This window comes from Pantherophis guttatus, chromosome 2 (assembly GCF_059756535.1).
Source record: "Pantherophis guttatus breed Tessera chromosome 2, ASM5975653v1, whole genome shotgun sequence".
In the NCBI taxonomy this organism is placed as follows: domain Eukaryota; kingdom Metazoa; phylum Chordata; class Lepidosauria; order Squamata; family Colubridae; genus Pantherophis; species Pantherophis guttatus.
The window spans coordinates 115608707-115634135 of record NC_142064.1 but is presented as its reverse complement, the minus strand read 5'-3'; the positions used below and the strand labels follow the sequence as shown (position 1 = coordinate 115634135).

General features: G+C 39.3%; 1 protein-coding gene across 1 annotated transcript in view; it reads left to right on the top strand.

Annotated features, from left to right (window-relative positions):
- Nucleotides 1–8795: 8795 nt before the first annotated feature.
- The window catches only part of ZSWIM4 (zinc finger SWIM-type containing 4), a 30335-nt gene continuing 13701 nt past the window's right edge, over nucleotides 8796–25429 (top strand). The window contains exons 1-2 of the mRNA XM_034434391.3: nucleotides 8796–9175; nucleotides 15725–15926. Coding sequence (XP_034290282.1) covers nucleotides 8996–9175; nucleotides 15725–15926 — 382 coding nt within the window. The 5' untranslated portion in view covers nucleotides 8796–8995. The remainder of the gene's footprint in view (nucleotides 9176–15724; nucleotides 15927–25429) is intronic.

The following is a 25429-nucleotide window of genomic DNA, read 5'->3' as shown; positions in this document are numbered from 1 at the left end:
TGGAGAACCGATAGTGGAAATTTTGAGTAGTTTGGAGAATCGGCAAATACCACCTCTGGCTGGCCCCAGAGTGGGATGGGAATGGAGATTTTGCAATATCCTTCCCCCAGGAGTGGGGAGGGAATGGAGATTTTGCAGTATCCTTCCGCTGCCATGCCTACCAAGCCACACCATGCCCACCAAGCCACACCCACAGAACCGGTAGTAAAAAAACTTGGATTTCACCACTGCCCTGCATCTTTATCAGGAGCTATACCTGTAAATCTCAAGCCTGGTTGAGTTAATGATTGTGAAAAGCTCAGGAGAGATCTGAACCGATTTTTCAGACAGTAAAAAAAGAAATCGCACTTCTTACTCCTTCTCAAAGTTATTAAGACTGTAGCAGTTGCTCCATTTAAAAAGAAGAAAGCCTCAAGAGAATTATGGCAGCAACTGATAGCAGCTGCTCATTTAAAGCATCCTGCTATTTTCTGGAGCCTGGTAGCTCCATCTCATCTAAATAGTATCTTGTGTCCGTCCTCTCATATATCAAATGGTGTTTAGGAAGAACATTTTGCTACCTTGTATTCCCAGACACAGCATCCATTCCTAGATTTGGAGTTAGAAGTGACCTCTTTAACTGCATGGCCCCAAGTTTCATGTTCTGAAATCAAAGGTCTACCTTAAAAATACAAAACAAGGGAAGTTCCAAATTAGAATTATGTTTTAAGAAATTATATGCAGTAATTTGAACTGATGGACATCTGCGCTGCCTTCCTTATTCATGGCCATAGATAATTCCACCAAGATTGAGACTTGACTATTATAATTCAATCTATAAAAGAGGCAAAAAAAAAAAAAAATGACTGGCAATTTTTTGTTGAACTAAACCAGTAATATGTATACTAAACATCTACTGGCTGAATTCCTAGATTGGCTTGATTCTGAATCCATCCTGAGAGATGAACTGTCAGGGTTCAGGGTAGGCAGATTTATACTGTATATTATACTACATTCTGTACAGTTATTCCTTGGGTTACAGTCATTCATTTAGTGACATTTGAAGTTACAACAGCACTGAAAAAGGTAACAACTGGTTCTTGCACTTATGACCATTGCAACCTCCCTACTGTTATGTGATCAAAATTTTGATGCTTGATTACTAGCATGTATTTACAAAAATTACAGCATCCCGGGGTCATGTGATTGACATTTGTGATCTTTCTAGCTGGCTTCCAACAAGCAAAGTCAACGGGGGAAGATGGATTAAAAACTGCCTGGCTCACTTAACAATTGCAGTGATTTGCTTAACAACTTGGCAAAAAAGGTCATAAAATCAGGTGTGACTCACTTAACAACCACTGCTTAGAATAAAAAATTCTGGTCCCAATTGTAGTCATAAACTGAAGACTATTTATAGTGCTATAGAATTTGGAAGAAAAGCATTCCATACAACATAGTTCATCCCTATTTATGGCTCATAATCAAGTTTGCATTTGATTTGATCTCCAGGACTAAACTATAGCACAAGGTTAGGGTTAGGGTGATATAAAAATTAAACTCTATTAAATGCTGACAATATGAGTTTTCTGTCTGTGTGCCTTTCTATCAGCCCTAAGAAAACCCTGTGTACTGTTGTACTTCAATGCAATAGTGGGGACCTAGTAATAAATAATTTAAGATTGTCAGGTTTTTTAAACTTCCCACATCACAGAACTCACAAAAATGAGGGCATATCATCAAACAAGTCAAATATTTAAATATAGGGATGATGTTCCACGTTTCTGGAAGCCAGTCTATTTTTTTCCCCTTAATTAAATATGTCCAGAAACCTCATCATCTTGGTAGCCTTCCTTAGAACTTGCTTCAGTTTGTCCCTATCCTTCTTGAACTATGGTCAAAACTGAACTGAACACAGCACTCCAAATGGAGTCTGACTAGGGCAGAGTAGAGGTGGGAAATTATTTCCCATGATTTGGATTCTATATTCCTGTTATTTACCTTTTTAGCATCTGCATCACACTGTTGACTTCTGTTTAATATGTGGTTGACAAGGACAGTCAGATCTGTTTCACTTGGACTACTGCTGTGCCATATCTCTTCCACTCTATACATGAACATCATATTTTTGCTATCTAAATGCAGAACTACATATTATATTTTATCCTGTCCATTTTAGCCCACTGCTCAAGCCTGATTAAATCTTTTTAAATTTTATCTTTTCTATCTACTGTATTAGGCACCCCTCCCAGCACAGAATCTTCAGCAGACTCCATAATTGTCTCCTCAACTTCCTTGTCTAAGTTGTTGATAAAAATGTAGAACAGCACAGGGCTCAAAACAGAGCTCTATAACCATCCACTCAATACTTTCTTCCAAGCTGCAGGCGTTTTAAGGAACATTCTTTGGATATTGTAATTCATCCAACTGTGAATCCATTTAACATCTAGCCCATATTTACATTTTATGAGGGAAGAAATCATGGGACATTCTGACAAAAGCATTGCTGAGGTCCACATACACTATGACTACAGCATTCCTCTGATTGATTTACAGGGCTAATAACTCTATTAAAGAGGGAGTGGGAGATTAGTATAGCATGATTCATTTGGAACAACCCATACTGGCTCCTGTTAAGAGTAGCATGTCTATCCAAGTGCTCACACACATGATGTTTGGTCATCTGTTCAAAGATCTTGCTTAGATATCAAGCTGAGAGGTTGTAATTTCAAGATCCGCCTCCTGCTTTTTGAAGATGGGTATGACATTCGCTTTACTTTAATGTTCTGCATCCTCACCTATCCTCCAAGAATCTCAAAAATAATTGAGAGAGGTCCTGCAACCATCTTTACTTGTTTCCTCACTAGCATGTGATCTATCTGGCTCTAGAGATTTGAATTCATTTCAATTAGCCCTTACAGTCTCTTTGTCAGTCTTAAGCTGCTGTTTCCTCCTTCCTCCAGTGACAAAACTAGGACCAGCTAGAGATCTGTTTCCATTCTTACAAAAGACAGACACAAAATACAGAAGGAGTTTAGAAGTTCTGCCTTCTTATCATCACCCGTCACCACTTCTTTCCTGAACGGACATATGCTGTCTTTGACTTTCTATTTATTTGTGGCTTACACTGTTATTTTTTATTTTAATATTTCTTGTACTCCTCAACTCATTCTGAGTTATAGTTTTTCTTATACTTTCTAGAGATTCTGGAAACTACCTTGTATCCATCTCTGATGATGTTCTGTTCCTTCCATTTCCTATAAATGTTCCATTTCTCTCCCACACTTTAAATAACTCTCCATGTATCATCACTAGCCTCTTTTGATTTCTCCCATTTTTCTTTCCTATGAGAATTGTTTGCAATTGTACCTTCAATATCTCATTTCATAGAATTTCCCATCCTTCCTGGGCACTTTTCTCCTTAAGATTTGAAGCCATCAGCTCCGACTTACCTTTTCTTGGAGTTTATCAAAACCAGTTCTTCTGAGGTCCAGTATGCAGATCTGATTCACTTCAATTCCTCCTCTTCTGGCTATCACCAATTATCATCAAGGATAATACTATTAATTTCGCCCAAAGTGTCAGTCACCTTCAATTCCTCACCAATTCTTTTCTGTTTGCTAGGGATAGGAGACTCTCTGTTTCCTCCTTCCCCATTCTTGCAAGTGAAGTTGTCAGCAAAAAGGGACAAGAATTTGTTGGACTGTTGACTCTTGACAGAGTAAAATTCCCAGCAGATGGCAGAATAATTGAAATCTCTGGTTATCATTATTGCATGCCCCTTTGAAAGACTGATCCTGAAATACTGTATTTCATCTACTGTATGTCTTCTGCTGCTCAGACAGTCTCACAATGGTAACCCTCACCATGGTTTGTTTCTCTCTGCTTTTATCCTTACCCAAATTCTTTCAGCAGGATTTCTATGTTCCATTCCTGAATTTCTGTGCAAGTATATATTTTTCTTTACAGTACAACAGCCCTATCCTTTCTACTTGGCCTGCATTTTTTTTAAAAAAAAAGTAGGCTTCCTGTGCTGTGTCCCAATCTTATGCATCATCCCACCAACTTCCCTGTCACATCCTCTTTGTCTTCCTGAGTAAGGATCTCTATAATTTCCTCTTTTTCTTTCCTGTATTCTATGCATGTGTGTAAAAACATTTGAAGTTTTTGGACTATGATCTTTGTCTTTCATTTTATTGGAACAGTCTTTGGCCACATATTTGGTTCTGGGCTTCTCCTAACCTTTTTTTTTTTCCTAGTCAGCATCACATAGCAAATTGTTGAGTTCTGTTTTCTCTTCCTATGCCTTCAACAGGAAGAATTGATGAAAAAAACCTACCTGTTTTCTCTACTCTCCTCCTTCAGGCCTTATCATTTTCAGAGATTCTTTCAAGGTTTCTTCTGGCCAAATCCTTTGTCTCCACATGAATCAAGAGAAAATGATAGATCTTGGTAGGTTTCAATAGTCCTAATAACTTTTCTATCACATCCTACATGCAGGCATCTGATATGTATTCACAACACACCTCCTGCAACATCATGCTAAGTCTGCACATGCTGTGTTGGGTCCCCTTAAGTGGGACTCACCCATCACCTTTACACAGGTCTTCTTTCTCAGATTGGCTCTTGGATTTCTTTGATCTATGAGAGCCTAAGCGATGTTCTATAGCACTGTTTGCTCAGGTGGCTGTCAATCATCCCCTAGAAGGAAAGCCTGCACTGATGTGCGAGTTCCATTTGCATCAAAGGCCTCCTGATCTTGCTTCTTCAGGTCACATGCTTCTACATATTTGTTTCTGCCAAAATGTTTTCCTCCACTTTCTCCCCAGTTCTCTCCATTTCTCTGCTCTTCCTAGAGGGTCCAAAACCATTTTTTCCTGATGCATTTCAGTGTAGCATCTCTCTTCTCAAGTTCTTCCAAATTTTCTTCCAATAAGGGAACAAGCTTGCACCTGCAAGGGGAGAGGTTTGGGTCCCCTTAGGGCAGGAAGACAAATAGTGCACACATCTTGCAGGTCACAATAATGCTTCCCTTGCTGTCCCAATGGTTTGGAGTCTTTCCTGCCAACTTTCCTAGCCAGTCCATCCTTGTCTGCTTGCTTTGTGAGTGCCTAGAAACTGCTTCTCTGGGTGATGGCTCCTCCTCTGGATTGGAAGAAGATTGGGGGGGGGAGATAAAATGCAGAAAAAGCAGGGTAAAATCCTTCTCCCTTTGCTTCCCCTGCTGAACTCCTATCTGCTCCTCCATTATTTAAAAATAAGTTGCCAACAAGCCCCTCAGGGTCATATTAGTCAGATTTTTTTTAAAGATAAAGGGATTAAATTAGAGGAGCCAGTTTGGTAGAGTGGTTAAGGCATCATCAGTTCTAAATCTAATCCCACTTTAAGCACCTAGCCAGCTGGGTGACCTTGGGCCAGTCTCACTCTCTCAGCCCTAGGAAGAAGAAGGCAATGGCAAGCCACTTCTGCAAATGAGTCTCCAGAGAAGGGCGGCATATAAATCAAATTAAAAAAAAAAATCTTGCCAAGACAACTGGAGAGACTAGGTCAGGCAGTTGCCAGGAATCAAAATTGATTTGAAGGCACAACTGCAACAACAATGGGATTAGGTTGCAGAATCTTGGAAATTGGGCATGTGTATTTTAGCAACCCATTTATCAGTAAGCGCATTGAGGTGAAGGCCCTAATTCTGTTAACCCTCTTTCTAACTTCCTCTGGGTAAAAAGGGAAATGTTGCTCCCTGTCTGCCTGATGATAATGAAGGAATGCAGAGAAATTCCTAACCTCCAGTACTTTGCAAACCGTTGTTCCTGTTCCAGGCTCCAAAAGTCATATTCGATACAAAAAGACATTACTGAGCCCAGGGTGGCATCTCACTTGACTCTTCCTTCTAGTTTGACTCACAGCCATTGATGCCCACTTACTGATTTAATCAGCTCTGTAACCCTATAATGGTAACATTGCCCAGGCTATATTTTGCCATCTTCCCTTTATAGAATTGCATTAGGTTCCATTTCTTTTCCAAGGAATAAACATCTAACTATCTTTTTGTGCAGAATGGGATACAGAAACTGCATCCCAATTATTTAAAAAGTAGTTAATTGCTTCTTTTTAAAAAATAAATAAATATGAATGGTTGTGTCTGGGTAGGTACCATTTATTTGAATGTTGCTGCAGGTAAAATATTCACTGGTTGGAATAAACTGCACAATAAGGAAATTCTCTAATACAATAGTTTTTTTGTTCAACATAGGACATGTCAAAGTATAAAATAATGACCTCTCATAGTAACTGAAATGATTGGAATCTGGCTACTTCATTCTTTCGGTAAGTAGATCAGCTTCCAGGCTAGTCTTGGTGTTTGGAATTATGCATCCCAACGCATTTAACAGTACAAATGATGTCCCTCTTTCTATCCCATCCATCATAATAAAATAGCACTTTTTGTCCAGAGACAGCAGGAAAAAAAACCCCTCACATATGGACAATCCAGATGATTTCTGCAAGGCATTAACAGTGGATGAATCTATGGCACAAATGGACAATGGGCACCCCCTGAAATAACATTAAACTTCAGATGCAGTTGGCCCATCTCTCTCCTTAATCAGCAACATCAGAAGTGAAGCTGGCTCTAAACTGCATTTAAGGAATATACAGAGCACACATTTCCCACCCCTGATTAGCAGCAGCAGATTTGAATAAGGGCTCTCTAGTCTAGGGCAGTAATCAAATAAATCCTGAAGAGTGATCTGGCAACTGGGTTGGAACACTGTGATCACTTGACTGATTAACACACAATATTAGGAACAGTCAGATGATTGCTCACAGGATCTCTGGCTGAAGCATTAAGTTCTGCAGTTCTTCTCTTTAATTTGTACGAAACTGGGAACTCTAGATAGTTCAGTTTATGAGTCCTAGGGTCATCCATCTGAGTTGTGAAAAAAGACAATCTGCTTGAGATGTCATCATTGCTATTAACTCAGAAGCATCCTGGGGTAAACCACACTCTCTTACAGGAGTCACACAATTTATTTGGCAGCACACAAAGCCAAACCCAAACAAGCCACATTCTGTCTTAACATGCTCCATGAATCCACCCTCTGTCTCACCCTGTTTCCATCGGCAGTAAAATACTGATCCACCTTGCATGGCTGTTTCTAAGGAATAATTAGACACGTGAGGTGTTATAAAAATGATAAATATTTCTAGCCATAATGATGTGTTGCTGCAAAAAACAAGAAATATTTCCAACACCTTAAATATGAATGAATTAAATATAAGCTTTTCTGGAGAGAAATCAAGTTCATCGGATACCTCAGGATGTTAGCCTAAGTTAGCAGGTATGTGTCTGTACACACACATACAAAGAAAAGATATTAAGTAGTGAAGGGGAGTTTGTAAAAAAAAAATTCAGGGACCGCTCAGAAAGCAATTTTGAAGATATTGTAAACATCCTGGCATTGGTAAGCTAATTAACACCTTTAGCTGGATACCAGACCACACTGAACCACTTGGTGTATTGAAATTCAGCAGTTTCATGTTGATGTTTCCTTTTGATGTCCCCTTTCCAGCAATGGCCACTTTTAAGGTCAATTACAGTTTGAAAGGTTATAATGATTTCCTGTTGGTGTCTGTATATGTTTTTTTGCTCTTCCTTAAGTCAGGTTTGTGTCTTTTTAAAAACTTATTTATCATTTGTTATGTAAGTCAATCAGGTCTGTGTAAGGGCATTTTACAAAATAAAATTAAAAGCATTTTTGACAAGAAAGTTCCCACATTAAATAAAGCAATCACAAAGTATTTCCTTTTTAAAAAATCTAATTTTCAAAAGCTTGGCAGGTGACCTAGAAGTTTGAGTCCACATGGAGTCTAGCAGTTCATAAATAAAGGAAACTAATGAATCTATAAATACAGTAATGCTTGTGGAATTATGATTGATATTGCTCAACTGCGGAGGTTTGATTTATTTTTTCAAGGACACATTCTGCGTTTCTTATTTCAATGTGTAGATTATTGCAGAAAAGGCTTTATGACTAATGCCAGATTCCCCTTTTGATATTGTAACCCAGCCTATTCATCTGGCGTATTAGAATCAAAGGGATATTTGAACAAGCATATTTATTGGATTGGGCTGAGAAGGGATAGCAATGCTTCACTGAGCATGCAGACAGGAGGCCAACTCAGTGTATTCTACACAAACTTTGTTCAGAGGATTACTACCTTAAGAGGAGTTTGCTTCTGAGGAACGCACACATTTCTACTGAGCTTTTAAATTTTCTCGGTATCAGGCTGTCAGCATAATTTCACTCTCTGTAACAAGTCAATTGGCAAGTTTTTGTTTTCTTACATTCAGTATAAGTCTTTATTTTGTTTTTCACCGAAAAATATTTAAATACAATAACCACATCAACTCAGGCCCACCCCCTCGTTTTCTAGGTTCCGATGAAAAAGACCGAAGAGGGTCCGGCAAAGATGAACCCGGGGAAGTGACGGGCGGGGTATAGAGACAGCCTGAGCCGGAATTCGGCTCAACCCCCAGCTCGTTACATTGTTGCCATTCCCAGCCGGCATCAGAATGTTGTGAATGGAAGGATCGCGGCGTAGGCCACGCCCACATAGAACCCTATCTTAAGGGCCTTGGTCTCCTGTCTTGCCTGATTGGCTGGGGGGCTTCCCGACCTTTGATTGACATCCTTTTTTCCAGACAGCTCCTATTCTCTCTTTTTTTAAAGCCCCACAACATGGGGGCGTGCATTGTTCCTCCTTGATTGGCAACCGAGCTCGGCCAATCTGTACAAGCCTCTCTCTCGCACACTGCCCAATAGAAAGCGGGTGAAGAGAAAAGGGAGGTCCAGGGAACCAGCAGCCGTCGAGCTCATTGTTGTGGGAGCTCCTTAAAGGGGCCGTATCCGCCGCCCACAGAAAGAGAAACGACCAACTGACCGGGCTGGGCCCGGGCCGCCACTGGTGGGTTTTCGGGAAGGTGCTCAGGAGAGGCCGGGGATCGGCCGGGCCTATGGAGCTTCCGCCCGCTAAGCGCAGGTGCGGCGCCCCTGGGGAGCAGCCCGACCCGGGACCGGGACCAGGCGCCGCCACCTCCTCCTCCTCCCCCCCTTCCGCTTCCACCTCTTCTGCCGTCGAGACGCTTCTGGACCTGAGCGCCCGGCGGGTGGCCGAAACTTGGGCCTTCGAGCAGGTGAGAGGAAGGACAGATCCCCCCCACGGGGCAGCGCCACGCTCTTGGCTTCCCCTCCCGGCCGCCTCTGACGTTCCGCGGCTGGGATGCCGGCTGGACCTCGCGAAGGAGCCGCAGCCCCGGAGGGTCTCTTTAAACCGCCTGCGCCGCCGCCTCCTCCTCCTCCTCCTCCTCCTCCTTCGGAGGGAGCCGCTGGGGCGCAAAGCTGCCTGCAAGTCTCCCCCGCAGCCTCCCACCCCCGAAGTGCAAAGGGGGCTGCGGGAGGCAGAGGGGCCACTCGGCGCAGGAGAGGGTTCTCGACCCGCGTTTGAGCTCCTTTCGAAAGGCTTCTCTCTTCTTCTTCTTCTTTCCCCCCCCCACCCCCTCACCCCACCCGCCGGTGGGGAGGAGGGGTTGGGAGATGGCTTCCTTCAGGGCTTAAGCCAGAAATGCCAGCTTCCAAAATCTCTGTCGGGGCAGCCCCTCTGACAATAGGGCGACGTGCAAAACGTTAATAGGTGGCGAGAGTGGTCGCGCACAATGTGGAAAAAGCGCTTCACCTGCTGACTTGGGCACCTTTAAGATGCTGTTAGCAGCACAGGAGCAGGAAAAGCCCGCTTTCTTTCTTTCTTTCCCTGGAACAAAGCCTAGCTGAACCTGCCACTTTTTCACTAGTTTTCCTTCCATTTGTCCTCCCCCCCCCACCCAAAATTTCCTTCAGGGACTGTCCTTTTTCTTCTTTAGCTGCAAGGCAAAACCACATTCTCTCCTTTTTGTCCTTCCTCTTGCCCCTTTTCTTTCCTGTTGCTGGAATCTATCGGCTGGCTGTTCATAGTTCATTTTACATTCTCTGTAACCTTGTAGCATCCTCTCCTTGGGGTCAAGTTTTAATTGTGTTTGGGATCATTGTGTGTGTGTGTGTGGAGACTTCCATATAAAACAGCTTTTGCAAGGGAAGGGAAGAGAGCAGGTGGTTTATCCAGACTATGGTGGGTCTTGTATTTGTCAGATGACAAATGCTTGACTTCTCCATAACTTTTTCATTGGAACCCCTCTTTATTAGTTTGCTTGCTGTTTGACGACATGAAGAGCCACTCCTGTTCTGCCACAATTTTTGGTCTGATTCTTACTAAATGTGAGTTCTGACAATCTCTTGATGGACTGGACTACAGTAGGAGAAAATGCTTTAAATGAATATCTTTTGGTTTTGGTAACTTGCCTATGTGTTCAGTTCAACTTTTATTTGTGGTTTTTCCCTCTGTGCTCTTCCACGAGTTTTCTTATTTTTTCTATTCCTGTACCAGGCTTTCTCTTCACAAGCTGATGCCCTTATGCTGTTCAGTCTGTAGGAAGTGGTTATGGTAACTAGTTTTTTTTTCCCAAGGCCTTTTCTGGAACAAAGCATGAGAAATAGGAGATAGCTGAAACTAAGCAGACATGATGTAGCTGGGAGATCTGGGGCTAGTCTGGGCAAAACCCAAGTGAAAGTAAAATCTCGATACTCTTACAGGTGGGTGGGGAGAGGCTTGGCTTGCTCTGTGGGCATTTGTCTCTTCATCCGTCTCTGCCCCCTTCTTGAAATTGAATAGAATCGTGCTTACCCATTATTCTTGGACATCAGAATTTAGTTATTTCTTTCCATCAAGCAGAACATTCCTTGTAAGCAGCTACAGTTCATACAAGGAGACACCAGAACATAATTTCCGTGTTGGGCTGAGAAACTAGTCCAACAAGAGTCGCTTGTCACTGACATCAGCAGGTGAAACTTCCCAAGTCAAAGCATGTGCACACCTGAAATGGGAGAGAATGCAGATGATATCTGGTTTGGAAAGTGTTGTTGTTACTATTATTTAGCCTGGGAAAGATTCCATCACAGCAATTTAAAAAAAAAGTTTCACCGGGGCAAAGTTTCACACTTCGTTTTAAAAGGCCCTTGATACTTCTGATAGAGCAAGGTAGAGAGTTCCAAGGGATCCAAATTGCATGATGGTTTTTAAGCGGGTTGGCATAACTTTACATCTCCAGCAGTGTGTGCGTTTATATAAGAATAGAAACATGACTGCTTTTCTTTTTGCCCCACATTGCACCCTCGGTTTTTCCACCAGACAAAACAACTTTATGACACAGAATAAATTGGGTTGGGGAAGAGAATTAGGAAGATGATGAAATCCATGACTGCTGTATAATTTTTTCAATTTGGAAATGCAATTTTTATTTTGAGAGGAGTGGTTGAATATATTATTGAATCAGAAGCTCTTTCAAGAAGAAATCACCTTTTTAACCTGAGGCTTCATCCTAAGTTAGGAGAATTGTCATTATAATTGCAACAACTTTGACTTGAATTTAGCAAAGTAATAGCCATTACTTTTTTCTGGATTCTCATTCAAGTGGTATGCCTGTGTCTGGCTTTTTCTGCTGCAGATATGCAGCTTATATGATGGAAGGCTCTTCAATTGAAGAGCATTCCTCATTTAAAGAGCATTATACATTTTAGAAGCAAGCTTCTTGTAAATACCCTCTCCTGACATTTCTAGCAATATATGTATGTATGTATGTATAATGAAGTGATGTTTTTGTCCTAAGAGGACCTACTTGCCATCTAAAGAGCTAGGTGAACTCATTTGCACTCTGGTTCAGTGAGGAGTCAGCCTTGGTATATGCTTATTTGCGTCCATCTCTATGAAACCACAAAATCTCTGCAATGTTTCTTTTATTATATTCTTTCTTTGAACCTATTCCTGTGCTAGCAAAAGGGAAGTAATCTGACTGTAATAAAGGGTGAAGTGATATTGGCTGAGATGCAGTTTAGAATACAGATTGTGCCCTTGATAAATCATGAGTTGAAATCAATGGGGATGTTCTCTTGTTCGGACCCAATGAAAGATATGGCTGCAGCTTTCATGACATGTTTATTTCATTGAGGTTTGTGCAGAAGGTCTCGTAATTTGGTAGTAATGATTGTACCTTCAGATTAGTCAGATTTGATTCCATGTTCCTTTTCCAAATGGGAGAATAGTAAAAATTTAGATTTCCTACTCTGTGTCCTTCTTGCCATTATTATTAAATATGTGACACTATTAGTTCAATCTGGCAGTGTTCTTCGTAGAAAGAATCTGCTCCCTTTTCTTCTTAGAAAACACAGAACCTGGGCCTTGTATAAGAGCAGAATGTAATTAAAGGATGATAGTATTGATCAAATATTGGGAAATCTAAAGCTAGTTTAACTTGTACATTATTTTTAGAGAAATATGTAAAATATAATTCTGCAGAAGCATGGAAGAAAATGATTTTTTCTTAACTCTAGTGGGCAGGTTGTTTCTGGTATTAGCACAGATGATGAGGATAGCACCGGGAGAATAGAGGAAGTTGCATGTAGAAGAATGAAAGAAGGCTGCTGGCAAAGCCTGATTTTAGAAGGACAGTCATAGCAGAATATTTCAGCACAGGGATAAGATGTGAGAGTTCAGTTAAGATATCTGAGCTGATTGAAGAGGAAGGAACTTCACCAAGTCAAGGTGATTGCATGGAGAAGATTGCTGAAAGGCAGTGTCATATTGAGGCTGGATGTGTGCCTTATTGGTGACGCGATATTCCAGAGAATCCAGTTTTACACAGATTGAATTTGTCAAGTACAGCCTAAGAGGCTTGACAAAGTTTTGGCTTCTAGGGGCATTTCTCTGTATCAAAGATTCAGTTTATAGGAATGTGACAGAAACCTGTAGAAAACTCTGTTTTGAAATTAGTTGGAGATATTTTTTTTGCTGGTAGACATATGCCCACTTTTCCTCTGTTAAGGGTGACAAGAACAGTGACACTCATCCATAATCCCCTTCCTCTTGTGTTGAAACTGCAAGCCTGTCAGAGCTATCAAACCCCTGAATTGGATTGAGTGATAAAATAAGCAACCAAACTAGCATCTTTGCATACAGAATGTGCTTTTTCAACGTTATAAGCATTAATGTGGGTTTGAGCCCTATATCGTTAGGTATGCCAGACCAAGACATTTTCTCAAATAAGTATTGGAATGGACTCAAATCCACTTATCTGATCATTGCCTTAGTAGCAATTCTTCCTGCTTGCTTCAAGGCCATTTCCTTCACCTCTTCATTGTTTTGGTGTTTGTGTTGTATAAATCCCGCCATTGCAGTTTGTAAACTGGGAGCTATGGCCTATTGCTATGCGAGTGAATCTAGCCAATTTGGTTTATTCAGCAAACAGTGCTTAACCAATTCATGATTTAGCAGAACTTATGGACTGAATAAGTCTGTGATTATTCAAATCATCCTTCTCCAGCCTGGTCTGCAACTCACATAATATCTTCCAGCCAGCACACTATATAGGAACTAAGATGTCCTGGGTAAGTGTCTCTCCTTGTTGCTATCACCCCCTTGTAGTCCTGTGTGCATGGCTGTCCTTGAAACAAAGCAAATAAAAGCTGCAAATTCTTTTGTTTTCCAACTTGCTTCAGATTCTTATAAGAAGCAATGCCAAAAGCCTCCAGAATCTGATGGTTATCTGTTGGATATGAGCCTTTCAGATATGAGCTTGTTGGATATGAATGAGGCTGAATGAGAAATGAAAGCCTGAAGAAATGAGACGAGAATTGAGAAAAGTGTGCTGGAGAGACAATGGCTAAAGACTCTCACAGGCCCAAAGTGCAACAAGGAGTGATATATAATAATGTAGTAACTTGAAACCAACATGGCAGAATGAAATTATATGTAGAAGGAAGTTGTAGGGAATAATGGAAAATGGGATAAAGCTGAGTAAATATTCAAATGTTCTGGATCTGCCTTCAAATAAAATACCTTTTCCCTATCCTTGGCTTCTTAATCCTTTGCACTTTTCTCAGTGTATGCTGTTTCTCCCTCTGCCCCCCCCCCCTTTTTTGCCCTTTTTGTAAATATCCTTGCAACACCAATAACCCCTGTTAAATTTAAGGATTGCATTCCTCCAGCAATTGATATCCTGGTTAGGTTATGTAGCATCCTTGCTGCATAAAAGATGTCAAATCTACCTCAAATTGTAAATTGGGGAAATGGAAGAGCAGTATAGGAACCATGTGGGCATTCTTCTACCCCCAGGATGGTATCACTTTCCAAAGAGTGGTGGCTGCACCTAATGCAGGAAACAGTTCAAGGGCCAAGGAGTGGGAGATCAATTTCCTATAATATTTAAGCTACTTTAAAATCAAAATGTCTAAACCAACCAGAGCTATCACCACAAGGAGAAGCTGAACCTAACAGGGGGCTTGACTAGCATGGACAGGGAAATTCCCAGGCTTAATTCTTCAGTCCTCTCCCTTCTCTGTCCCTGCAGCCACAATGCTTTGGAGAGGCAGGAGTGCTACTGCTGCTAAAGGAGACAGGCTTAGTCCAGACCTCAGCATGGCTCCTTTTTTACCTCCTGAGCAACCAGCTGTTCTCCAGCCACTGTGTGGGTTTTATGTTTCTTGCCTATAGTGAAGGACACTTGGCTGTTTGCATTCCTCTTTCAGCCCTGCGACAGGCCTGTGGTTTTCAGTATCCCTCCTCATTTCCCGTCATATTCAATCTTTCTTCCCACGCAACCTGAAGTAAATGTAGTTCAATATTTGGCCCTTCTTCTCAGAAGAGCGGAAGAGAAGGAAGGGTTGAATTGCAGATCCCTGCTTGGCTGCATGCTTGATTGGATGCTAAATCTAGCAATTCAGTGTGGTTTGTTAATCATATGCCAGAGTGGCAAAATATGGCATAATGCATAGAGGGAAGCCGGTTTTGGCCTTATCTTATAGAAATCTGATCTTTTAGCCATTTTGGAGGCTTCTGTGGAAAGGGAGTGCAAGTTTATCTTGGAACTGAAGTATTTATCTCCAGTCCTAAGATGCCTTAAAAGAACACTTGGTTGGCCTATCCCCATAAGGAGACACCCAGGAAATGCTGCTCTTTGTTCTTCTATCTCATGCTTGTATGTTTTCTCCAAAGTATTCTTGATCATTATGACAGTCACAGCAGGACTAATCAAAGTAAAGTGGGGGGGCGGGGAAATCAAAGTTATTACAGCAAAGAAATCCATCATAAAAAGCTTTGGGATGGGGAAGCAGTGCTATAACTTGGCACTTCTTCTGACGATCTGTTGAAGGAAATACCATAATTCGAGTAATCTTAAAAAGAAAAGGTTGTATCCCAGTTGATGCATCTGGTGTGTGCTGTGAACAGCTGACAGGTTCATCATGTAGGAGAGGGGATGACAACCTGTCTACCAGTGCACTTTTTTAACTCTCTAAAGGCATAATGTAGATAGAATCAGAGTTGACCAGAGAAAATATTTAAGCCTGTTTTTCAATTGTTTTATGAGTTTGGGGGATTTGTTTTTCCCCTGAATTCTATAAATTGAAGTAGTGGTTTTGTTGCAAATTTTGGTGAGGGTGTCTGGGAGTGCTCTGTTGCTACTTAATATCGGGTTTGAGGAATTGTATATGGCTCAAAGGTTGTTTACCTTGGATTCAGCATAAGACTGAACCTCAGATCCCTGCTCAAAGTAGCTTAGAACGTCTAATGGTCTCTCTTCCTTCTTCGCCCTCTTGTACAGGTTGAAGAACGTTTTTCCCGTGTCCCAGAACCTGTTCAGAAGCGCATAGTGTTCTGGTCCTTCCCACGGAGTGAACGGGAAATATGCATGTACTCTTCCCTTGGCTATCATCCCCCAGAGGGTGAGCGAGACTCTCGTGTACCCTTTAACCGTGGCTTGAATTTGCTACAGTCAGGTGCTGTTGACCGTGTCCTCCAAGTAGGTAAGTAACTTAGTTTTTCAAAAAGAAAATTGTATTTACACGATGGAACGTGGCTGTGCTAATCCGCAATGATTTTTTAAAGGATATCCATGTTTTTATTGATTGTTTTGTAAACCATTAATTATGCATCTGAATTTTTTCTTTGCTATGTAATTGGAATAAAGAAATAAAAATAAATGAAAGGATTTTGTAGTTCCAGCTTACATTCATACCGAAATGAACTTACTTAGATTTTTAATTGCATGTAGTTATGTATAAAATTGTGAGGGTTTTTTTTATAACCCAAGATGGAAGTCCATCATCATAGATGATGTATCCAAAACAACAGGACAGCCAAACACCGTATTTGCTTTTGTGAGATCAGCAGTTTGCTGTATTCCAGTCATACTATGGTTCTTGAAGTATTATATATAGCAATAATGACAAAGGCTATAGAGATTGTAAATTGCAAACCCTTGACTGCAGTGCTGAAAATAATCTTTACTTTATTGACTGTTCTTTTGACTTTTCCTTAATTCACTGAGTGGTCAAAGTGTTTTATAATAAAGCCATGCAATTTTAAAAAATCCTCTACAACTTGTATCTTTCTTGGCAATCAGACAGAAAAGCCTCAATAATAATTTTAAAAAAGCAATCAGAAAACATCACTGAACGTTTAGAAGAACAAACCAACTTTTAAAGGCTGAAAATTGGAAAGTTAATGTTATTTTCCATGGAAGGAATCATTCAGCCTGGCTCCTGCTACATTTCTAGTAACTACAAGATGATGGTTTAGCTTCTGCTTTTTGCACTAGTTGTGCAAGGGCTGCCCCTTGTAATGCATGTGCCTTGGAAGCTATTTATTCCCCTATATCAGAACTCTTTGACCTCAGCTAAAAAAAAAAAAGAATATCCATACATAGGCAGTAGAGCCTATGTAAATGCTGAATTATTATGCATGCTAGGGGTTCTTGACCAATTTTGGTTGACCTTAAAAAAAGCTAAGCAGAGTTGGATGGGAGACCACTAGGAAATCTGATAGCAGTAGGCAATCCTGGGAAGCCACAAAGTATTCTGGAAGAACACAGTGGCAAACCACTTTTCATTCTGTTACCAAATAATCAACCTGGTTGTGTGTGTTAAATTTGAATTTGAGAGACATTAATTAAATTACAAGCAGCCAGTTGTTGCTTATTCAACAAATTCAGATTAAGCAAATCATGGCTTAATGCTATGTGTGAATGTAGTATTTGAGTTTTCAGACATGGAGAGCTGTGTGCAATTTCTCCATATAACCGTGTACAATGAATAATTGTTCTGGAAAATTATGATGAAACACTGAAGAGGTAATAAGTCTCACTTGTGCCCCAGTTAATATGCATAATAGACGGAGCCAATTCTTGCTCCTAAACTTGGAAATCTAAACATGGAAGTTTACCTACCCCCACCTCCACCCCCACCCCATTCTTAGGAACCATTTTAGTTTGTCTTCTTTGAATAAGAACAAAAGTCCTTATATTCCAGATTCCAGATTTTATCCTTGTACAGTTAATATGTATAATTGCTGTTTATTGAACCCATTATGAAAGAGGTTACAGGGCGAATGATTATTTGACTCAGTTAATTGGTCTTCTGCTGAAGGGAGAGTAAGAGATCTCTGTCCATTGTGAAAATGGTTTTCATTTTCTCTCATTTAACAAAGGTTTCTGTTAAGCAATTTCTAGTGTTTTAACTGCAGACGGCTATAGCTCCATTGGTATTAACAATAAATAGAGTTTATTGTTAAATAGAGTTTCTGCATCTCAGCTACCCTCCTGTTTATGAACTTCTGTAAGTGAGCTCTGTGGGATGGGCTCCTATAAATGGCCAAAATATCCACCTACACTGTAGAACAAAGAGTCTTTTCTCTCCTCCATAGTTTTCTATATATTAAAGCAAGTTGGAGCACAAATGTTGCTGAGTTTGCCTACTGCCATAATGATGGGAGTTCATTTGGGAATTTCTTACACCTCCCTCAGCTGACCTCTGATTTTGGAATCAAGAATCTAAAGCAGAAATATACAACCTGAGGATGCAGAGCCACATGTCTGCCCTGAAAGCTTTAGGCAAAGCTGCTCAAGGTTCCCTAAAGTAGTTATTAAATTATAATTTGAATGTGAAGGGACATGATGAAATACCGTACTCATTGGAGAGTACTTAAATTAACTACAACTTTAATTACATGTTAATGAAATCAAATCAAATCTAGTGTTTGCTGTGGCCCTTTTCATTACCTTTTAGAGTGCAGGTCCTGCTATGTCACTCAAAAACCAAATGTAGTCTTCATCCAGAAAGTTACACATTTTAGCCCAGAGATGTAATGTCCCTCTCTAAAAAATAGCTCACTGGACATTTATTTGTTGTTTCAAATATCACAGTTGATCTTAAAATGGGTTGTAATTTACTTCTTTGAATGCCTATTCTAAACTCCCACTGAGTTCAAAAGAGTTTGCTCCCAAGAAAACAGTTCTAAAAATGCAATCTGATTTTTAAAAGAAATTTCTTTGAGAAGCATATAGTAAGTAAATCAGGCTTGGTGTACTTAATGAGTGTTTTCCTTTTACAGTAAGGTAGTGGTTCTGGTATGTGGTATCTGGTATCCCCTCCAGCCCACATACATTTCTTGAGAACATGTTATTCAGCTGCTTTTCTGTGGCCCATCTAAATGCTGACGGAGGTAGAATCTGTGGGTCATGAGTTGTCTTTCCATTGCGAAGTGCTGCAAAGCAGCTGCTAGTTTTTGTCTGTATGTTCATTGCATGAATATAGGAAGAAATATGGAAGTAGCCCTTCTCAGCTGATTATCACAGGTTGTCTAATAGCTCTAGGCCACACAGAGGTGAAATTAATATAAATATTTACATTGATTTCTGTTCCTCTTGTGTCAGCTTGGACTTTTATTGTCCTATAATTTCTTATCCTCGATTACATGCTTCAACTATTCCCTGGAATTCCCAGATAGTGTATGAACTAGTCTCTGAAATACTTCTTTGGAGATTAGACTTATTCTATATATCTTGCTCCGAGAGTATAAAAGCCTCTGTCTTCTTAAGTACTTACATTTCCAGAAGTGCTTGGAAGTGCCATAAATATTTTACTGAGAGATGCCTTCTATGAAGATGCTTTATATGGTGGGCGAAGTGCTAGCAAATACTTCAAAACTTGCACTCTTTTGTTTATTTCATCGTCATTGTTTTTTGGTACCTTTTGACTCAGATTTTACTCCTGGACTGGACAAGTCCCTGCAGTTTTCTTGGCAAGATTTCAGAAGTGGTTTGCCCTTGCTTTCTAGGACTAAGAGAAAGTGGCTGGCCCAAGATCAAGCCGTTGGCTTTGTATCTAATTCAGAGTTAGAACTCATGGTCTTCTGGTTTATAGCTAGGTGTCTTAACCACTATACCAAACTGGGTCTCTTTGTTTACATTTAATAACTATTAAAATTTCATGTACTTTTATAGATAAATGTTGTGATACTCTTTAACAAAATGGGCAAGGATAATCCTATAGTTAATATTACATTAGGATTGGCTCAGTTTTTCCCATAAAACATGTTAACAGCAAACATGCTCTCAGTGGATTTTTAGCTTGATTTTTTCTTTTTGCTTCAGTTTGAACTCATTATAGTCTTAATGAGTTCAACGTAAGTGCTGCTTAAGTTACAGCACTTACCTTTACTTCCTACATAAACAGGCAAGCAGATTTTTAAGCATCCTATGGAGAATTAGCGTCCCAAATTCTAGCCATCCACCTATCTATGAGATGCAGAACCAGCTGCAACCAACAATTGCTCTGTGGGGTAAGGGCACAGGTTTCTAGTCCTGGATGACTGGCATACGATTATAGAGCCACATTCCTCTTTCTTTCTTGTCCCCTCCTTACTTTGAAGCTGACACCAAGTCTTTTTCCACTAGTAATAAGAAAGGCCAACACTGTCATCTTCACTGCAACACTCCATAAATTATTCAGAGCTCTGGGAAACTCCTAGGGCCTAACAGATAGCATTGTATCCTGAAATCCAAGGTCATATTTTAGTACGGTTATAAATGTTCAAAACTTGTTTAACAAAGAGTATTTTGTGAAAAGCTGATGAAGTGGCTTAGAGTGGGAGCCTTACAGCATAGCAGGAAATCCCCAGTTCCTCTTGCATTGCAGCCATAAACTTGTTTAGTGGCTTTAAGCAATCCATTTTTCTCTTGTACTCACCCACCCTCCTATAACATGAGGCTGCTACTGCCTACTTTAGAGTGACTGTAAGAATTAATGTGTCCAGCATATTGAATACTTGAAATGTGCTTGATAAATAAGATATATTATGTAGAAATTAGCAGGTAGATTGTTTAAAGACTCATCCTATGCCCTGTGATCTTGGTGTTCTTTCTATGGTGCAGTCTGAATGAGTTTACTCAGAAGTTAGCTCCATATGCCTCATGGGAAACTTTGGCGATTTGGTGTTTCGAGATAACTATGTTAGTATTAATTTAGATAGTTCAGCTAGCTAGGAGGTTCACTAGGTAACTATGACTCTGTAAAGGCTAAGGAGTTTTTCCACAGCAGGGCACTTTCCGTTTTCTATACATCATAGTTAATCAGAAGAAAAAGAATAGTGACTTATACAGTCTACCATTTGATTCAAGACTAGTTTCTCTTGATAGCATCTAGCCTCCATCCATTTGTCTAGTTCTATCTTGAGACCATATGATGGCCAACACAATTTAGGAATTATGAGAATGGGAGACTCAACATATTTGAAGTTTACAGGATTATGTAAGACTTGTCTAAAACATATTTGACCTTCTCTCCTACTTAGTGCTGATTATAGCCAGGCCATGAACTGAAGGATTTGGTAAATTAAAATAACTAGTTATGCAAAGAGTTTATCCATTACCACAAGATCCAATTAAAAATAAATTGCTAAATTCTCAAGCTAGATGTAAATATGGAACATTAACAAATATCTACCTTGTCTAAGTAGGGAGGTGGGGGAGAGAAAATTCAGTATTTAAAACTATGAACATGCTGACTAGTAATGAGAGAAGTTGACAACCAACCTGGAGACCATAAGATTGTGGTACTTGGAAAAGTCTTTGGTGTATCTTTCAAGTAGAGTTTGGAATTTTTTACTTTAGGTGAGACAGATTTCCAGTTCTCCAGTGAAATTGGCTCAAAATAATATCAAGACCGGCAAAAGGAAACATGTAACAGAACTTCAGTGAGATGATAGGATTTGCCAATAGTGATCATCTGCTTTCAGATTTCATCAAAGCCCAGGGTAGAATTATGTGTTAGTTTTTCTTCCTGCATGAAATCGTTATGTCACTCAACATTGAGGACTGCCTGATTCTGCAATTGACACCGCTTTGGGATGTTCTCTGTGTCTGGCTATCCATTTAAAGTCAGCTTCCCGTTAAGTGACAGCTCAACTGCAACTGCTCACAGATGGCAAATCCTCTTCCATGCCTGTTTAGTTTAATTATACGTTCTATCCACTCAAACTCTGCAAAGCTGTTGTAGTGGCTCAAAAGAATCCTTTTAAGTGGACACAGTTAATTCCCCACATTGGGTCAGGAATTCTGGGAGTTGAAGTCCACAAGTCTTTAAAGTTAACCAAGGTTGGATACCCCTGAGTTAACAGAACCTTAGCAGATGGTTTTTCTTTCCTGACCTGAATGTTTTAGTTTAGAGCAATGATTGGCAATGCAGTATCATTCTAGGTACCTACTAAATTTGATGTGCTGTCTTTTGAGTTTGGTTTGACATTTGTTGGTTCGATTTATTTATTGGTTAGATTAATATGCCGCCCTTCTCCGGAGACTCAGGGCAGCTTACAATGCGTTAAGCAATAGCCTTCATACTTTTGTATATATCTGTTTAGTAGGGCTTTCGGCTTTCGGTGTTCTTTTTATACAAAGCTTATTGCCCCCACAATCCAGGTCCTCATTTTACCTACCTCAGAAGGATGGAAGGCTGAGACATAAGAGCCTTTTGGTTTGATCCCATCTATCTTAAAAATTTGCCCCCCTCGTTCACTGGCTTTCAATGGAAGGCATGCTGGAGCCATCACACAATCCCATTTAAAAGCAGGTGCATTTTACAAAATATTTTGCATCTGGAATTCTAAATCACCCAAGCTAGCACTCCAAATGGAATCTTTTTTACAATTGCCAAAAATAAACTTTCTAAAAAGAAATTTATTCTACTTAATATGAAAAAAATGGGAGTATGTTCAACAAACTAAGCTGCCATGAATTTGACACTAGTAGGAGTGACAGAAGAACTGATTACTTTTGCCCTGTCAGTTATCCTTTTACCCATTATAAATTCTGATGTATGGTGAGAAAAGTGTCTGATGAAAGACAAGCTCTTGTCAGCTGCAAAAGCTATTCTTAGGTAAAAATGGAAAAATAAGATTTAAAATATTTTGCATCAGATCCATCATGGTTTCTTCATATAATTTACTACACTGCATTTCTCTTAAAATTCGGAACTTTCTGAAGCCTAAACTGGGAACAAACACACACACTCACTCCAACTCAAGCCTCTGGACCTTCTTTAGGGACTCTATAGTCTTTTTGCATTATGCATTCAAAGTATTCAAGCTTTAGCTTAATGATACAAGTAGTCTAAATGAGGGAAAAGCTAGTTTTGCAAGGCTGTTTACATATTGAATATTTTGAATATGCCATGTGTTTGAAACAGATAAAAAAAACTCTTTTTTGGGGGGGGACCCTAAAATAAAGTTAAAATATTAAAGGCTGATACTGCCCACTTTACAGTGATTGTAAGGAGTTTACGAGAACATTGGGCCTGTTTTGGCACAGCAGGACTTGCATAGTCAGTTTCAAATATGCCCAGGGGATTCTTAATGCAGTTCATTGAAACAAACTGGAAATGTATCATCCAAACATAGTTACTGATACACCAATGAGACAGAAAAAAAATGAATTACACTAGCATATTATGATACTGTAAATGTTGCTCCTTGAAAGGGGAAAAGGAAAGAAAGATAATAATGCTTTGCTCTAGTACCAACCTTGACAGCAGTTGAGTACAGTTGAGAAAATACTGGTTGTTAATATGCAGTTGAAAATGGTGGTTTGATTTCAGGAAAGTTATATATTTAGTCTTTAATTATAGAAAGTTAGATTTATTTCATCTATAATATAAATAGCTTGCACAGTCCATTCTACATTTGACCATTTTACAAAATGCTTCCTCAAATTATACTATATAGTGGATCTCTTTCTAAACTGAAATCCTAGAACATAAATATGCAAAAATTGAAATGACAGAGTCCCAGACTCTTATACTACATAATTACATAATCTGGGTTTAGATCCATTATTTTGATTATTTTGTAGCTTCCCCATCTCCAAAGAATAACTGTAAGAATATATAGAGAGAGGTCCATGGCTTTATAGCTGCCCTCCCCAATGTGGCTATGGTATAATCCCAAATAATAAACCTCTTGTAACAGCTTATTGCATCAGTTTTTCATACTTGGAGATAATCTTGTTAAAGGCCCCACTGCCAGTGGGATGTGCCCTTTTGTCTTAAACATTCCACTGTCTATAAAAGCAGTAGTAAAACCCTGCAACTTTGGGGCAGTGATTTTTAAGGCAGAAGGAACCCTCATTATTTGGACTTTTACTGGTAGTTATTGATACAATTGTAAGAATTTGAATTTGCAGATTTAAATTCCTTTTTTTAAAAAAAAACCAAGCTTTAAAAAGTAATATGTTTCTCCCATACCAAATAATATAATCAGTCTCTTAAGTAGAGTGAACCTGCAGTGCTTGGCTCCTATTTGTTTGCCAACAGAGCAAATTCCTAATATTACAGAATCTTAAATTCTTGTTTCCTTTAGTAATGTGCTCAGTAAACAGTAGTAAGAACTGCATTATAGATATTGCACTATTTTATGAGCAATTGAACAGTCATTATGTTTCTCCATTAATTTTAAATTTTTATTTCCTGTTTCTAATTCTGTGTCCTAGTGTTGTTTGTTGGTTGTTTTTAACTATATAATCTGGTATCCCCCAAACAGAGAAGTACAAAATGATAGTTAAAGATATCAAGCCAGGTACAAAATGGTGGCCAAAAGATTGAAATAATTCTTTTAATAAAATTGAATATTTTATAAATGTGATATTAAATTTTATGAAATAAGTATTTCTATCTTTTGTTCATGTTCACAACTCCCAAGTTTCTGATCTAAAATTATTAATTGCATTTTAGTTAGTTAGTTAGTTTGTTCGTTTTTGCATTATCTTGTTGCATTATCTTTTTGCATCATCATTATCTTAGCTTCCTTTGAATCATTGTTCTGTAGTCTAAGTATGCTAGTTGGCTCCTTTTTGCACCAGCTCCAGTTGGAATTATTTTTCTTTGAAAATGGGTGACCAGAACTGCACTCCTGATGAGCTCTTGTGAGAACCTATACAAAAATATGAATGCTTCCCAAAGCTTCCTGAAATTATCAAATCTCACCAGGCTCAAGGTTAACTCAGCCTTCCATCCTTCCGAGGTAGGTAAAATGAGGACCCAGTTTGTGGGGGCAATAAGCTGACTTTGTATAAAAAAGAACACTGCTTAGGAGGGGCCAAAAGCCCTACTAAGCAGGTATATACAAAAGTATGAAGACTATTGCTTAATGCATTGTAAGCCATCCTGTATCTCCAGAGAAGGGCGGCATATAAATCGAACCAATCAAAAATAAATAAATAAATAAATAAATAAATAAATAAATAAATAAATAAATTGCTCCACTTAGGTAACCAAGAATGACATCTCCATACTTGGCAGCTACATGACGCTGTTTACTCATAGTCACTGTTTGCCTGAGCAAAATTCAGTTCTTTCTTCATTTATTATTTTCATATGACCAGTTCTTTGCTAATCATTTAAAATGTGGTATTTCCAGAACATGTGGTTTTCTTCCCATTTCTTTCATTCTGCTTGATGAAATCATCCACTCACCTTCCTTATCCTAAATCCGGAGGGAAAGAAAAACCTATAATTTCCTGTCTTCCAGGTTTCATTATATTTCATCAATAAAGTATTAGTCAAATAGGTCCCAAGACTAGTTCTTTGGGAACTCCTTTGGGGACATACATCTGCAGCTGGACTTTTCTTATACTGTACTATGTAGCTCCTTTGTTGTTATTTTAAGTTGTTTCTTATTTATGTTGATCTGATTTCTTTCTGATGTGATAGAAAACACATACAGGTAAGGTAGTTGAGAACGTTGAAAGTTGAAGTTCAAGACATATTCTGAAACAAACTGGAAATATATTTGTGAGAATAAACTAATCTACAAAAATTTTATTGGTGTAAATGAGTCTATTCCTGAACATATCCATCTTGAAAAAGTATTGTTCAGGAGAAGAAAACATGTTAGGGTTCAATCCTTTATAAACTCAGATAAAGTTAATAGAAATTGTAAGAGCATATAACTTTGCAGTTATAAATGCAAGAATCTTTTAGGA